This window comes from Notechis scutatus, chromosome 3, assembly GCF_049901735.1.
Source record: "Notechis scutatus isolate UNSWTSFEM ecotype Mainland chromosome 3, rNotScu1.2, whole genome shotgun sequence".
NCBI lineage: Eukaryota > Metazoa > Chordata > Lepidosauria > Squamata > Elapidae > Notechis > Notechis scutatus.
The window spans coordinates 4454361-4469324 of NC_142011.1; the positions used below are offsets into that span (position 1 = coordinate 4454361).

General features: G+C 48.9%; 1 protein-coding gene across 1 annotated transcript in view; it reads left to right on the top strand.

Moving 5' to 3' along the window:
- Window positions 1–14689, top strand: part of SCRT2 (scratch family transcriptional repressor 2) — a 37438-nt gene extending 22749 nt beyond the window's left edge. The window contains exon 3 of the mRNA XM_087959026.1: window positions 13404–14689. Coding sequence (XP_087815152.1) covers window positions 13404–14113 — 710 coding nt within the window. The 3' untranslated portion in view covers window positions 14114–14689. The remainder of the gene's footprint in view (window positions 1–13403) is intronic.
- The last annotated feature ends 275 nt before the right edge of the window (window positions 14690–14964 follow it).

Below are 14964 nucleotides of genomic sequence, written 5' to 3' on the forward strand. Positions count from 1 at the left end.
GAAGAAAGAAGAACGGAAAGAAGGAAAGGAAAGGAGGAAAGGAAAGAGGAAAGGAAAGGAAAGAAAAGGAGAAAAGGAAAGGAAGAAAGAAGAATGGAAAGGAAAGGAAAGAGGAAAGGAAAGGAAAGGAAAGGAAAGGAAAGGAGAAAAGAAAGGAAAGCAAGAAAGAAGAATGGAAAGGAGGAAAGGAAAGGAAAGGAAAGGAAAGGAGGAGGAAAGAGGAAATGAAATCTAATGACCTCCCTTTGCTTTCTCCCCAAATGAGGAGAGAAGATGGAAGGAAATATAAAATAAGGAGGAGAGGAGAGGGGAGTAGGAAAGGAAAATGGGGAAGGGGAAAGGGGAGAAAGAGGGGAAAGGAAAGAAAGGAAGAGGAAAAAGGAAACAAAAGAAGAGAAAAAGGTCAAAAAAAAAAAAGAAAGAAAGAAAGAAAGGGAAGGTTCTATTCTTGGCCCAGCCCCAGGAGCTGCAAGCCGCCATCTGCCAGAAAGACACACGGCCAAAATCAAACCCAATAAGCCACGATATCCAGGGAGTGTCGAAACCCAACGTCCACTGACTTGGGTGACCTTGGCGAGCCAGGCCGGCTCAGCCCTGGGGAATGGCCGGCCCGGAGGCTGCCAGGAATGCCCACAGCCTCTTCGGGGAAGTTGGGGGTGCTGTGGAGGAACGTGGCTTCCATCGTGGGTCACAGGGATGCCCAAAAGGGCTCCGTGAAGGGCCCTACGAGAAAAAGGGTTGGTTTCAAGATCCTTTTGCGGGACGTCCTTGAGCGACGGCTGCAACGGAGCCCAAACGGGTCCTGTCCTTCCGCGAGAACTCTGCTAAGGGGACTCCGCCACCCTTTGGCAACTTGTCTTGTCACCGTTGTTAAGCGGATCATCAATGAATCCAGCTTTCTCCCCCACTCCACCCCAAGGCTGGAAAAAAGAGAGAGAGAGAGCAAACCCCACTCCGTTCATTTTTTGAAATCACCCGCTGGGGATTCTGATGGCTGGAAAAGCGGGGAGCTCCCTCAGCCCTGCCTTAGGGCCATGTTTCTGAGTCTAGGCAGGCAAGTTTCCAAAATTCCTTCCTCCTCCCACAGGGAAAATACTGGGAGAAGACGAAAGAGAAAGGGAGGGAGGGAGGGAAGGAGAAAGAGGGAGGGAAGGAGGGGGGAAAGAGGGATGGAGAGAGAGAGAAAGAGGGAGGGAGAAAGAGAAGGACGGAGGGGAGGGAGGGAGAGAGAGAGAAGGGGGAGGGAGGGAAAGAGAAGTAGGGAGGGAGAGATAGAGAAAGAGAAAAGAGAGGGAGGGAGAGAAAGAGGGAGGGAGGGAGAGAGAGGAGGGAAAGAGGGAGGGGGAGGGAGAGAGGGGAGGGAAGGGAGGAAAGGGGGGAGAGTAAGAGAGGGAGGGAGGGAGAGAAAGAAGGAGCAAGGGAGAGAGAGGGGAGGGAGAGGGAGAAGGAGGGAGAGAGAGAAAGAGGAGGGAGAGTGATGGGAGGGAGGGAAAGAGGGAGGGAAGGAGGGTGAGAGAGGGAGAGAGAGATGGAGGGAGAAAGAGAGGGGGAGAGGGAGGGGACGGAAGGAGAGGGAGGGAGGGAGATGGGAGGGAGGGAGGGAAAGAGGGAGGGAGAGAGTAAGAGAGGGAGGGTGGGAGAGAAAAGGGAGGAGGGAGAGAGAGAAAGAGAGAAGGAGGGAGAGAGATGGGAGGGAGGGAGGGAGGGAAGGAGGGTGAGAGAGAAAGAGAAAGAGAGGGAGGGAGAAAGAGAGGGAGGGAGGGAGAGAAAAGAGGGAGCAAGGGAGAGAGAAAGAGGGGGGGAGGGAGAGAGAGGGAGGAGAGAGAGAGAAAGGGAGGGAAGGAGAGGGAGGGAGAGAGAAAAGAGAGAAAGAGGGAGAGAGATGGGAGGGAGGGAGGGAAAGCGGGAGGGAGAGAGTAAGAAGGAGGGAGGGAGGGGAGAGAAAGAGGGAGCAAGGGAGAGAGAAAGGAGGGAAGGAGAGGGAGGGAGAGAGAGAAAGAGAGAAGGAGGGAGAGAGATGGGAGGGAGAGAGAAAGAGAGAGATTCATCAGATGCCTTGCCCTTCAACGTCTGTCAAGCTGCTAGTCAGCACTTTCCCTGCAGCTCCACTGTGCATTCTCTGTGTGTGTGTGTGTGTGCGCGCTGTCTTTTCATGCCAAATAACGCTGTTGCTTCCATTGCAAAAAAAAAAAAAGGGCGGTGGTGGTTGTGGTGGGGGAGTTCATAGAGGCTAGAGTGGTGCAGGGAAGAGCAGGCCTGCAACCCAAGGAGTTATGAAATTATTACCTCGATAACCTTGGAAGAAATGAGTCATTGCTTCAGCACATCAGTGGAGATGGCAGCCGGGGGAGGAGGGGGGAGGGGGGAGGAGGGGGGGTGAGAGTGCACCTCTGGGGTGGTTTGGCCTGCCTCCCCATCCCCCACCCTCCCCCACCCTCCTTTCACATCTGCCAATTATGTAAGCATCCCGTTAAGCGTCACATCCTGGTCTTTTCTGGCCACGGTTTAAGAGAATATGTATTTATGGTCAGGGAATGTGTGTATGGCTGGCCTTTCTCCGTGACTCTGGGCCGTTTCAGAAGAATAAAAGCCCAGGGCAATGCACGAAGGAGGATTAGGGAACCGGGAAATAAAACATACGGAGAACGGTTGCAGGAAGCGGGTAGGTCTACTTTAGTGAAGAGAAGGACCAGGGCAGACAGGAGAGCAGCCTTCCCATATTTGAGGGGCTGCCCCAAAAGAAGAGGGAGTCAAGCTAATCTCCAAAGCAACATGAAGGCAGGACAAGAAGCTCCATCACTGGAGTTTTTCAAGAAGAGATTGGACAGCCATCGGTCTGAAAGGGCATAGGGTCTCCTGCTTGAGCTGAGGGTTGGACTAGATGACCTCCGAGGTCCCTTCCAACTCTCTTATTCTTGTAAGCGTCTCCTGCTTGAGCTGAGGTTGGACTAGATGACCTCCAAGGTCCCTTCCAACTCTGTTATTCTTGTAAGCGTCTCCTGCTTGAGCTGAGGGTTGGACTAGATGACCTCCGAGGTCCCTTCCAACTCTGTAATTCTTGTAAGCGTCTCCTGCTTGAGCTGAGGGTTGGACTAGATGACCTCCAAGGTCCCTTCCAACTCTGTTATTCTTGTAGCGTCTCCTGTTTGAGCTGAGGTTGGACTCCTCAGGTCCCTTCCAACTCTGCTTGCAGCGTCTCCTGCTTGAGCTGGTTGGACTAGATGACCTCCAAGGTCCCTTCCAACTCTTATTCTGTAATTCTGTAAGGTCTCCTGCTTGAGCTGAGGGTTGGACTAGATGACCTCCAAGTTCCCTTCCAACTCTTATTCTGTAAGCGTCTCCTGTTTGAGCTGAGGGTTGGACTAGATGACCTCCAAGGTCCCTTCCAACTCTTTATTCTGTAATTCTGTAAGGGTCTCCTGTTTGAGCTGAGGGTTGGACTAGATGACCTCCAAGGTCCCTTCCAACTCTGTTAATCCACAAAGGAAAAAGGAGCTCTCGCCTCACAATCAGGAGACTGTGAATTCAATCCTAGTAGCAACAGATATTTCTCTCTCTGGACACAATGAGAATATATACTTGGAACTCACTCCCTGACTCTGTTGTTACACCCTCAAAGCCCCAAAACTTTTATCTTAAACTGTCTACCGTGGAGCTCACCCCATTCCTAAGAGGTCTATAATAAGCGCCCCAGCATGCCTACCGTCCCCATCCTACTGTTCCCATTTATTCGTACTCATTTATTCGGTATATACTTATGCCTGTTTATACTTACATATTAATATGTTATGTCTATATTTGTGATGACCCAAATGGGCGTGGCACAAAAGCAACGAAGTCACAAAAGTAGGTAAAGTCCCTTTAATGCCTCAAACTTGGCCCCCAATGTCCAGTTATCATCGGCTGGAGAAAAAGAGCAGTTTTTAAAGGGAAGAAATGAAGTCTGAACCCAAAGTACATCTAAATTATAAATAAAAACCAACACAAACCACAGCTGCAGCAATTAATGAGACAGGGCAGGGTAAGGAATTGCAGACTTCCAAAGATAATGAAACACACACAATTGGGAGGATGCCAGAACCCAGATAAGACTTGACAAACAAAGATAATGGACGCTTTGCTTCCAGCAAGGTGCTGTGAGCAAACACCCTTTTTAAACCCTGTTTTCCCAGCTGCAGCTAATGAAGGGGGATCAAGGCCCTTTTCTCCCCCCGTAAGCCATGTTGCTCCCTTCTCCGTTCCTCCCTTGCGTGCCCTAGGATGAAGAGGGGACGGTCCTGGGTCTTCCTCTGAATGCCCATCCGGACTGTGCCCTTCCCCAGTTTCCTCCACAGCCACCGGAGCCACCCTCCCCACACCCTGTCAGCTATTCCACCTCCCCTCGGAACCAGATTCCAACAGGGGGGGGCATGACAATACTTATCCTTGTTTTTCTCATACACGCTTGACAAACTAAATAAAATAAATAAAATATATCTGCTAAACAAAACTCCGCCTTGGCGACAGGCAAGGCATCCGGCCATGAAACACGCTGCTAGCTCCATTCAGTTGCCCCAGACTCCACCCCAAGGCAAGGGATCGTGGGCGTTGTTAAAATATGGGGATGTCCGGTGTTCTTGAGCAGGGACTAAGAATGGGAATGAAGGAATGAATAAACGGACTGTAGCTACAAAGCATTCTCCCCGTTCCTACCAGCTCCTTCCTTCCTTCCTTCCTTCCTTCCTTCCTTCCTTCCTTCCCTTCCTTCCTTCCTTCCTTCCTTCCCTTCCTTCCTTCCTTCCTTCCCCCCCCCACTCTTCTGACACACACACACCCCTCCCCAAATTCTTAATTCAGAAATACCTGCCTTGGGCTCCGAAGCTCTTTTATCATCCTTGGAAGAAGAGCTGAGCCAAGCAGAAAGCTCCGGCTGGCATCTTCTACCAGGGGGGGGGAGAAAACAACCGGGTTGCCCTTGGAGAAGCTAAAGCTATGCAAAATGCCAATTAAAAAAAATGGAGACTGTTTCCCCTGCCCCCCCTTCCCCTTCCCCAGCATGAAGGTCAGGGAGCTGGCAAGGAGGAGAAGCCAGGATTGGGCCGCGTTCCACGCATCCCTCCATCCCTCCATCCCAGGAGCCAGGGCGAGCAGGAGGCAGAGCCAACACTTGCAAAGTTTTGCCTGCAGAGGGAGGGATGGAAGCCCTTCTGAAGAAAAAAAAAAAGGCTTTTGGCCAAAGGGAAGCCTATATGGGGTGTAGGTTTTGAGAAGGATGGAGGAAAAATTAAAAAAAACAAAAACGCTTATTCAGCAAATGCTGGGAGAGAAGGAAAGGGAAGGGAGAAAGGAAAGGAAAAGAGGAGAGGAAAGGAGAAAGGAGAGGAGAAAGGAGAGGAGAGGAATGGAAAGGAAAGGAGAAAGGAAAGGAAAGAAGAAAGAAAAGGAAAGGAGAAAGGAAAGGAAAGGAGAAAGAAAAGGAAAGGAGAAAGAAAGGAGAGGAAAGGAAGAAAGGAGAAAGGAGGGGAGAGAGGAAAGGAGAAAGGAAAGGAAAGCAGAAAGAAAGGGAAAGCAGAAAGGAAAGGAGAGAGGAGAGGAGAGGGCAGGAAAGGAGAAAGGAAAGGAAAGAAGAAAGAAAGGAGAGGAGAGGAATGGAAAGGAAAGGAGAAAGGAAAGGTGAGAGGAGAGGAGAGGAAAGGAAAGGAGAAAGGAAAGGAAAGAAGAAAGAAAGGAGAGGAGAGGAATGGAAAGGAAAGGACAAAGAAAGGAGAGGAAAGGAAAGAAGAAAGAAAGGAGAGGAGAGGAATGGAAAGGAAAGGAGAAAGGAAAGGTGAGAGGAGAGGAGAGGAGAGGAGAGGAGAGGAAAGGAAAGGAGAAAGGAAAGGAAAGGAAAGGAGAAAGGAAAGGAAAGGAGAAAGAAAGGAGAGGAAAGGAAAGGAGAAAGGAGAGGAGAGGAAAGGAGAAAGGAAAGGAAAGGAGAAAGAAAAGGAAAGGAGAAAGAAAGGAGAGGAAAGGAAAGGAAAGGAGAGGAGAGGAAAGGAGAAAGGAAAGGAGAAAGGAAAAGAAAGGAGAAAGAAAGGAGAGGAGAGGAATGGAAAGGAAAGGAGAAAGGAGAGGAGAGGAAAGGAGAAAGGAAAGGAGAAAGGAGAGGAGAGGAGAAAGGAAAGGAAAGGAGAAAGAAAAGGAGAAAGTAGAGGAGAGGAAAGGAGAAAGGAAAGGAGAGCAGAGGAATGGAAAGGAAAGGAGAAAGGAAACGAAATGAGAAAGGAAGGAGAAAGGAAAGGAGAAAGGAGAGGAAAGGAAAGGAAAGGAGAAAGGAAAGGAGAAAGGAAAGGAAAGGAAAAGGAAAAGAAAGGAAGACAGAATAACAGAACAGAACAAGGTTAAGCAACTCTGGGTCTGGTTTACAGTATAATCCCGGTAAAAGCATAAATATAAAAACGATTAAAAGGAACACAAGTTAAATAGAGACTAAAAAACACACCAAAAACCAAACGGCCTTTGATGCAGGGATTATATGGCGTTGACCCCCTGCTGGTGCAGCTTTCATCATCCAAGGATAGGACGATTCCCAACTTCTGGGATGACAAAGTGATATATTTCTTCTTTCCTTCCCTTCTCCAAGCCCATCTGGGCATTCTTGCCACCTACCCAGATTTTATCGCAGCTGGCGGGCGCCGCCATGCCCTTCTGTCCTAAGTCCCCTTTTTTCAGTTGGAAGAGTCGATTTGGGAAACCAGATTCGCTTACTGACCATGTGATTCGCTTAATAACTACAGTGATTCGCTTAACGACCAATGGCTAAAAGAAGGTCATAAAATCGGGCAAGCCTCGTTTAACAATTTGCTTACAGACTGAATGCAGCCAAGGGATAGAAGCTCAATTTCCTCTCTCTTGGACGTTGGGCCTGCCTTTTTGGCTGGGGATGATGGGCCCAGTGAGCGGCACAGAACACCCATCCAAATTCACACTCGCGCGCACACACCCAGATCCACGCTTCAGGGCTTCCACACACACACACCCCTTTCAATTCAATTGTTGATGACCCAAGCTCTGTAAAGGACCTTGGAATACTCACCTCTAATGATCTGAGTGCTAGAGCCCACTGCAACTACATATAGCCAAAAAGGCATTAAGAGTTGTTAACCTAATCCTACGTTGCTTTTTCTCTGGTAATATCTCACTACAAACCAGAGCATACAAAACATTTGCTAGACCAATACTCGAATACAGTTCATCAGTCTGGAACCCACATTACGTATCTGATATTAGCACAATTGAGAAAGTCCAGAAATATTTCACAAGAAGAGTTCTCCACTCCTCTACTCGTTGTAGAATACCTTATGCCACCAGACTTGAAATTCTAGAACTAGAAAACCTTGAATTACGCCATCTTCGGTCTGACTTAAGCATGGTATATAAAATCATACATTGCAATGTCCTACCTGTCAATGAATACTTCAGCTTCAACCATAACAACACAAGAGCACACAGTAGATACAAACTCAAGGTAAACCGCACCAAACTTGGTTGCAGGAAATACGACTTCAGCAATAGAGTGGTCAATGTCTGGAATACTCTACCCGACTCTGTAGTTTCTTCCCCAAACCCCAAAAACTTTAACCTTGGACTGTCTACTATTGACCTCACCCCTTTCCTAAGAGGTCTGTAGGGGCGTGCATAAAGCGCACCAACGTGCCTACCGTCCCTGTCCTATTGTTTCTCCTATTCTTCTTTTATTTTTCTTATATGTACCCATTTCATGTATTCACAACTATGTATACATTTATACTTATTATCTTGTAAACAATTGGCAAATCAAATAAATAAAAATAAATAAATAAATAAATTCATGAGCCAGGAGGAATGGTTTGCAGGCTTCGGGATGGGAACGATCTTGCTCAGGTGAGCTTGTTGACTTGGTTGCCTCCTTGTGGGGTCACCTTGCCACAATTCCAGGGAAGGTGTGAAGAAATTGCTGAGCTGTGCCTTTTCCTGCCAGAGAGTCGTGTGTGTGATTGCGCTCGGTGAATAAGGAGGAAGGAGAGCAAAAAAATAAAAAAGAAGAAGAAAAGGAAGGGAGATGAATGAGATCTCCGCAGCAGAACATAATTTGAAGAGGGGATCTGAGCTGCTAATCCCCCTTGGGTTTCATACCTGCATAATCAAAGGTGGATTTTAAAAATAGTAAAGCTAGTGTTCTCTCTCTCTCTCTCTCTCTCTCCCTCTCTCTCTCTCTCTCCAGCCTCCAGTGTGAGGAATTTGCAGAGAGAAAGAGGATAAAAATAGTTTGGATTTTTTTTAACTTCCCCATGTTCCTTCAAGACTTTTTAAAACACAATCAATAATCCTGGAGGAAGAGGAGGTGGCAGAGAAAGGACAGCGTCTCTTGCTGAGAGTTGGAAATGGAGCCAAGACAGGTGCATTTACAGAGAGAGAGGGAGAGGGAGGGAGAGAAAGAGAGACAGAGACAGACAGAGAGAGATGGAGAAAGAGAGAGATGGAGAGAGACAGAGAGAGAGAGAGGGAGACAGAGAAAGAAACAGCGACAGATAGAGAGCGAGGAGAGAAAAATGGGGAGAGAGAAAGAGAGACAGATGGGGAGAGAGAGAGAGAGAGAGAAAGTGAGACACACACACAGAGAGAAAGAAAACAAGAGAGAAAGAGACAAACAGAGAGAAAGAGACAGAGAGAGAAAGAAAAAGACAGAGAGAGATGGAGAGAGAAAGAGATGGAGAGAGAAGAGAGAGAAAGAGACAGAGAAGGAGAGAAAAACGGGGGGGAGAAAGAGGTAGAGACAGAGAGGCACAGAGAGAGGGAGAGAGATACGGAGAAAGAAAGAGACAGGAGTGAAAAACAGAGAGAGAGCAAGAGAAAGAGAAAGTGAGACAGAGAAAGAGAAGAGAAAGATGGAAGGAGAGAGAGAAAAAGACAAAACGAGGGAAAGAGAAAGAGATGGAGAAAGAAACCAAGAGAGAGGAGTAAAAGACAGAGAGAAGAGAGACAGATGGGGAGAGAGAGAAAGAGAAAGAAACAGAGAGAGAAAGAGAGAGAAAGAGAAATGGAGTCGGAAAAAGAGAGAGAAAGAGAAACAAAGAGACCGAGAGAGAGGAGTGAAAGAAAGAGACACAGATGAGGAGAGAGAGAGAGAGAGACAAAAAGTGAGACAGAGAGACAGAAGGAAAGAGAAAGAAAGAGAGAGGAAGAGAGAGAAATACAAATGCACATAGACACACAAATACACACTATCCTATCCTTTATGAACTCTGATACAGTTGTCCTCGACGTACGACTGCAACCGAGCCCAAAATTTCCATTGCTACGCAAGACAGCTGCTGTGAGTCCCGCCCCATTTTATCACCCTTCTTGCCACCGTTGTTAAGTGAAGTCATCGCAGTTGTTAGTAACACTGTTGTATAGGGAATCTAGTAACTTTGTTCACAGAAGATCACAGAAGGGGACTGCAATCGTCATAAATACATACCAGTTGCCAAGCATCCCAATTTTGATCAGGTGACCATGGGGATAGTGCAGTGGCCGTAAGTGAGAAACCCGCTCAAAAGTTTGCTTTTTCAGTGCTGCTGTAATTTTGAACGGTCACCACACGAATGGTTGTAAATCAAGGACTACTGCACTATCTTCAAGGAAATTATTTCCCTGTAAAGAAATGACATCATCCTCCCTCAATGCCCTTTGGGGCTCTGCAGTCATGCTCTGGTTGTGCGAAGGAGGTCCTGGAAAGGTGGACTTCAACTCCCAGAATTCACCAGCTGGCACACTTTATGATCTGTGGACTTTCCTTCCCTTCCCTTTTTTTCTGTTACCTTGCCATCTCTTTCATTCCTTTCCTTTCCCCTTCTCCTTTCTTTCTCTCCTTCTTTCCTTTCCTTTCCCCTTCTCCTTTCCTTCTTTCCTCTTTCCTTTCCTTTCCCTTCTCCTTTCCTTCTTTCCTTTCCTCTCCTCTTTTTCCTTTCCTTTCTCTTTCCTTTCCTTCCTTTCCGTTCCTTTCTTTCCTTTCCCCTTCTCCTTTCCTGCTTTCCTTTTCTTTCTTTCCTTTCCCCTTCTCCTTTCCTTCTTTCTTTCCTTTCCCCTTCTCCTTTCCTTCTTTCCTTTCCATTCCTTTCCTTTCCCCTTCTCCTTTCCTTCTTTCCTTTCCTCTTCTCCTTTCCTTCTTTCCTTCTTTCCTTCTTTCCTTCTCCTCTCCTCTCCTCTCCTCCTCTTCCTTCCTTTCCTTTCCTTTCCTTTCCTTTCCTCTCCTTTCCTCTCTCTCCTTCTCCTTTCCTTTCCTTTCCTTTCCTTTCCTTTCCTTTCCTTTCCTCTCTCTCTCTCCTCTCCTCTCCTCCTTTCCTTTCCTTTCCTTTCCTTTCCTTTCCTTTCCTCTCCTCTCCTTCCTCTTCCTCTCCTTCCTTTCCTTTCCTTCCTTTCCTTTCCTTTCCTTTCCTTTCCTTTCCTTCTTTCCTTTCCTTTCCCCTTCTCCTTTCCTTCTTTCCTTTCCTTTCCCCTTCTCCTTTCCTTCTTTCCTTTCCTTCTTCTTTCTTTTCCTCCTTTTCTTTCCTTTCTTTCCCTCTCCTCTCCCTTCCTTTCCTTTCCCCTTTCCCCTTTTCCTTTTTCCCTCCCCACTCCCCCCTCCTATCTTCTTTCCCTTCCCTTCCCTCCTCCCTCCTGTGTTGTGATCACAGGAAAGCATTCTGCACTTTTGTTCCAGCTGACTTTCCAGTGTGGATTGGATCCCTTTCTCCACTCCAAAGGGCAGATCAGCAGGGACAGATGTCCTCGGAATATGTCAACTTCTGTTGAATTTGTCAGACAAAAATAGCCTCCCTCTCCAACATTTCAGAAATGGAAATTGCACACCCCCCAGAACCAATCGCTGGGAAATCATTTTTCGGTTTCCTGCATGCAGGGATGGCACAACAACCAGTCCCTGCTAATGGGTGTGTGTGTGTGTGTGTGTGTGTGACAAAAACCCCAAGATGGCTGGAAGGGTCTTAGAGGTCCTCTAGACTAATCCCCTACTTAGAGCAGTTTTTTGGGGGGAGGAAGGGCAGGTAAACTCTTTGGGAACCATTAAAGCGGAGTGAAGTCCTTCCCACTTGGGAAATTAGAGAAAATGGGGTAAGATTACACTTTTTATTTATTTATTCATGATGTTTATATAACTACCCATCTTATAAAAACAAAACCAGGAAATCTATGGCAGTTCTAGAACTCACTGTCTCCGGGTGATTGGCCTAAAGTCACCCAGTTGGCTTTCATGCCTAAGGCGGGACTAGAACTCATCGACTCCTGGGGATTGACCTAAAGTCACCCAGTTGGCTTTCAGGCCTAAGGTGGGATTAGAACTCACCATCTCTTTGCTGATTGGCCTAAAACCACCCAATTGACTTTCATGCCTGTGGCAGGACCAGAACTCACCATCTCCAGGCGATTGGCCCAAAGTCACCTAAAGTCACCCAGCTGTCTTTCATGGCTAAGGCGGGATTAGAACTCACCGTCTCCTGGCGATTGGCCCAAAGTCACCTAGCTCAGGCCCCATGCCTAAGTCCGCAGGACTAGAACAACCCTGTCTCCTGGGGATTTTTTTGGTAAAGCGCTTCCGGTAAGCTCACCCAGCTGTCTTTCATGACTAAGATGGCGGGCCACTAGAACTCACTGTCTCCTGGGGCCATTGGCCCAAAGTCACCCAGCTGTCTTTCATGACTAAAAGATGGCGGGACTAGAACTCACTGTCTCCTGGTGATTGGAACCGGGCAAAGTCAAAAGGTTGGGATCCTGACCTCTTTCATGCCTAAGGCAGGACTAGAACTCACTGTCTCCTGGTGATTGGCCCAAAGTCACCCAGCTGTCTTTCATGACTAAGGCGGGACTAGAACTCACTGTCTCCTGGTGATTGGCCCAAAGTCACCCAGCTGTCTTTCATGACTAAGGCGGGACTAGAACTCACCGTCTCCTGGTGATTGGCCCAAAGTCACCCAGCTATCTTTCATGGCTAAGGCGGGACTAGAACTCACCGTCTCCTGGTGATTGGCCCAAAGTCACCCAGCTGGCTTTCATGCCTAAGGCAGGACTAGAACTCACTGTCTCCTGGTGATTGGCCCAAAGTCACCCAGCCGGCTTTCATGCCTAAGGCAGGACTAGAACTCACTGTCTCCTGGTGATTGGCCCAAAGTCACTGTTGGAAGAAATATCCACCTGGTTCAGTTCCAAACCGAGAGAAAGGCACTGGAGACAAAATGGAGGCTGGAGGCTGTTTGGAAAGAGGGTTTAATGATGAAGCATGAACCACATGGGTGGTTCTGGGCAGCTGACCCCATGGAATTGAGAATAGGGGCTGGGGTTTGTACTTTCTCTTGGGCCTTGCCCTTGGACTTCCTGTTCCTGTTACAAGAACGTGTATTCTATTGGCTGTTGTCAGATTCCCATGGGCCCATGGAGGGGTTATGTAGGGGTCATAGATGGCTCTACGGGCAAAGTACAAATCCTAGGTGTTTGTCTGAGCTAAGCTTGGTTGAAGTTTGGAGGGGGATGCAACGTCCTTAGGAGATTGTGGCACAATGCAGTGAGCTCTGCTGCTAGAGGGTAGTGGGCTAATCCTATTTTGTCTTGAAGGATTTCTGGAGCGGATCGTCTTTTGTTTTGTAGATAGGCTGGCCCAGTCTTTCTTAATCGGCACAAAATATCTGCTCAGCGGCAGGAAGTTGGGGGGCTTCTGAGCTTCGGTTTCCTTTAAGATTTTTATATTTCTCTTTTAGGGGAAATGTTTTATCCTGCCTCTTTTTTTTAATATTCCAGGAATACTCCATTCTTCTAGGAAGGAAGGCTTCCCAAGTCACCCAACTACCTTTCATGCCTAAGGAAGGAGATTAGGAACTCACCGTCTCCTGGCGATCGAAGGAAGGTCACCCAGCCAGTTTTCCTGTTTAAAGTGGGACTAGGAACTCATTGTCTTCTACTTTCTAGTCTAATGCTAACCATAGTCCAATCTGCCTGTTTGTATATCTAAGAAGGAACCTCTCTGTCCACCTTCCATCTATCCTATCGCTATCCCATCCCATCTTAGGAAGGAAGGAAGGAAGGAAGGAAGGAAGGAAGGAAGGAAGGAAGGAAGGAAGGAAGGAAGGGAAAACAGACAGGCAGGAAGGGAGGGGTGGAAGGAAGGAGGAAAGGATGGAAAGCAGGCAGGCAGGAAGAAAGGAAGGAAGGAAGGGCAGAGGGAGGTAGAAGGGAAAACAGGCAGGAAGGGAGGGGTGGAAAGCATGCAGGCAGGAAGAAGAAAGGAAGGAAGGAAGGAAGGAAGTAAGGAAGGAAGTGGAGGGAGGGTCGGAAGTTAACCTTGGAGTTAACCTATGCTGGTCTGGGTGCTGATTATTGGTGGAGAGGGGCTGGTTGACTACCGGACATTTTCCATGTGCTGTTCTCTCCCGCAGGGTACATCCCAGCCTGCCTCCCATCCTCAGGTCACAAGAATGAGAAGAAGAAAGCCCACCGCCGGGGGGCCTCTCCTGACCCCCTTTACACCCCAATCCAGGAGGACTACAGCGACCCTGAGAGCCCCCAATCCAGCCTCTCGTCCCACTACTTCCAGGGTGAGGCAGCCGTCACCGAGAGCTACTCCATGGACGCCTTCTTCATCATCGACGGGCGGTCCCGCCGGCGGGCCGAGGGTCCTCGTCGTGGCGCCCACCGCCATGCCTGCACCGAATGCGGCAAGACCTACGCCACCTCCTCGAACCTCAGCCGGCACAAGCAGACGCACCGCAGTCTGGACAGCAAGCTGGCGCGCAAGTGCCCGACGTGTAGCAAGGCCTACGTCTCCATGCCGGCGTTGGCCATGCACCTGCTGACGCACAACCTCAAACACAAGTGCGCCGTGTGCGGTAAGGCCTTCAGCCGGCCGTGGCTGCTGCAGGGACATATGCGCTCGCACACCGGGGAGAAGCCCTTTGGCTGTTCGCACTGCGGGAAGGCCTTTGCTGACCGCTCCAACCTGCGGGCGCACATGCAAACCCACTCGGCGCTCAAGCACTACCGTTGCAAGCAATGCCACAAGACTTTCGCTCTCAAATCCTACCTCCACAAACACTATGAATCGGCCTGCTTCAAAGGGCCGGAACACGCCTGCCCAGCAGAGAACTGACTCCCCACCCCCTCCGTTAGGGACAGGGAGTGGGTCCCACGCCTGCAGCCTCCTCCGGTCGTCCTGGGGAGGATTCCTACGTCTCACACACACACACACAAAAGGAACCTCGCTGGAGCCGGGAGGATCCACGGGAAGAATCGCAGGACACCACGTTTACGGGGAACGGTGTCTTCCAACGGAAGACGAGCACGGCAACCTCAGCGAAACTCTCTTCCTACAACTCCCTGGCTGGGTTCACACAACAGGCACAACCCAACGAAGTCACAGCGGTCGATACACCTTCCCAACGTGCTAAGTTTGGTTCGTAACTTAGCTTTGCTCAGGTCCCGTACACTTGTAGGTGAAGCCCTCCGGAGGGCGATCTGTCTCCAAACCTTCGATTCATTCATGCGTTGGAAGAACTGTTGCAAACCTCGACGACAAATGGCTTCAAACCCCTGGCTTAAGCATGTGGCGTGCATGCTTATCTGTGGCTGGATTTGCACGACACTCCAGAACCAGGCTGCAGTGGGGTTTCCCGGTCCTGCAAACGCTGACACATCGTACCTGCAGCACAGAGGTGGCATTCAGCCGGTTCTGACCAGTTTTGGAGAACCGGTAGCGGACATTTTGAGTAGTTCAGAGAACTGGCAAACGCCACCTCTGACTGGAGGTTTTACAGTATCCTTCCCCTGCCACGCCCAACAAGCCACACCCACCAAACCAGTCGTAAAAAAAAATTGAATCCCACCACTGCCGTGGCAACCTTCCGATTCGCTCACTCACTGAGTGGAGAGAACGTGTACGGAGGAACAAATGAATGAACGAAGGCTGAAAGAATGAAGATGTTGATTTGTACCTGGATGAAG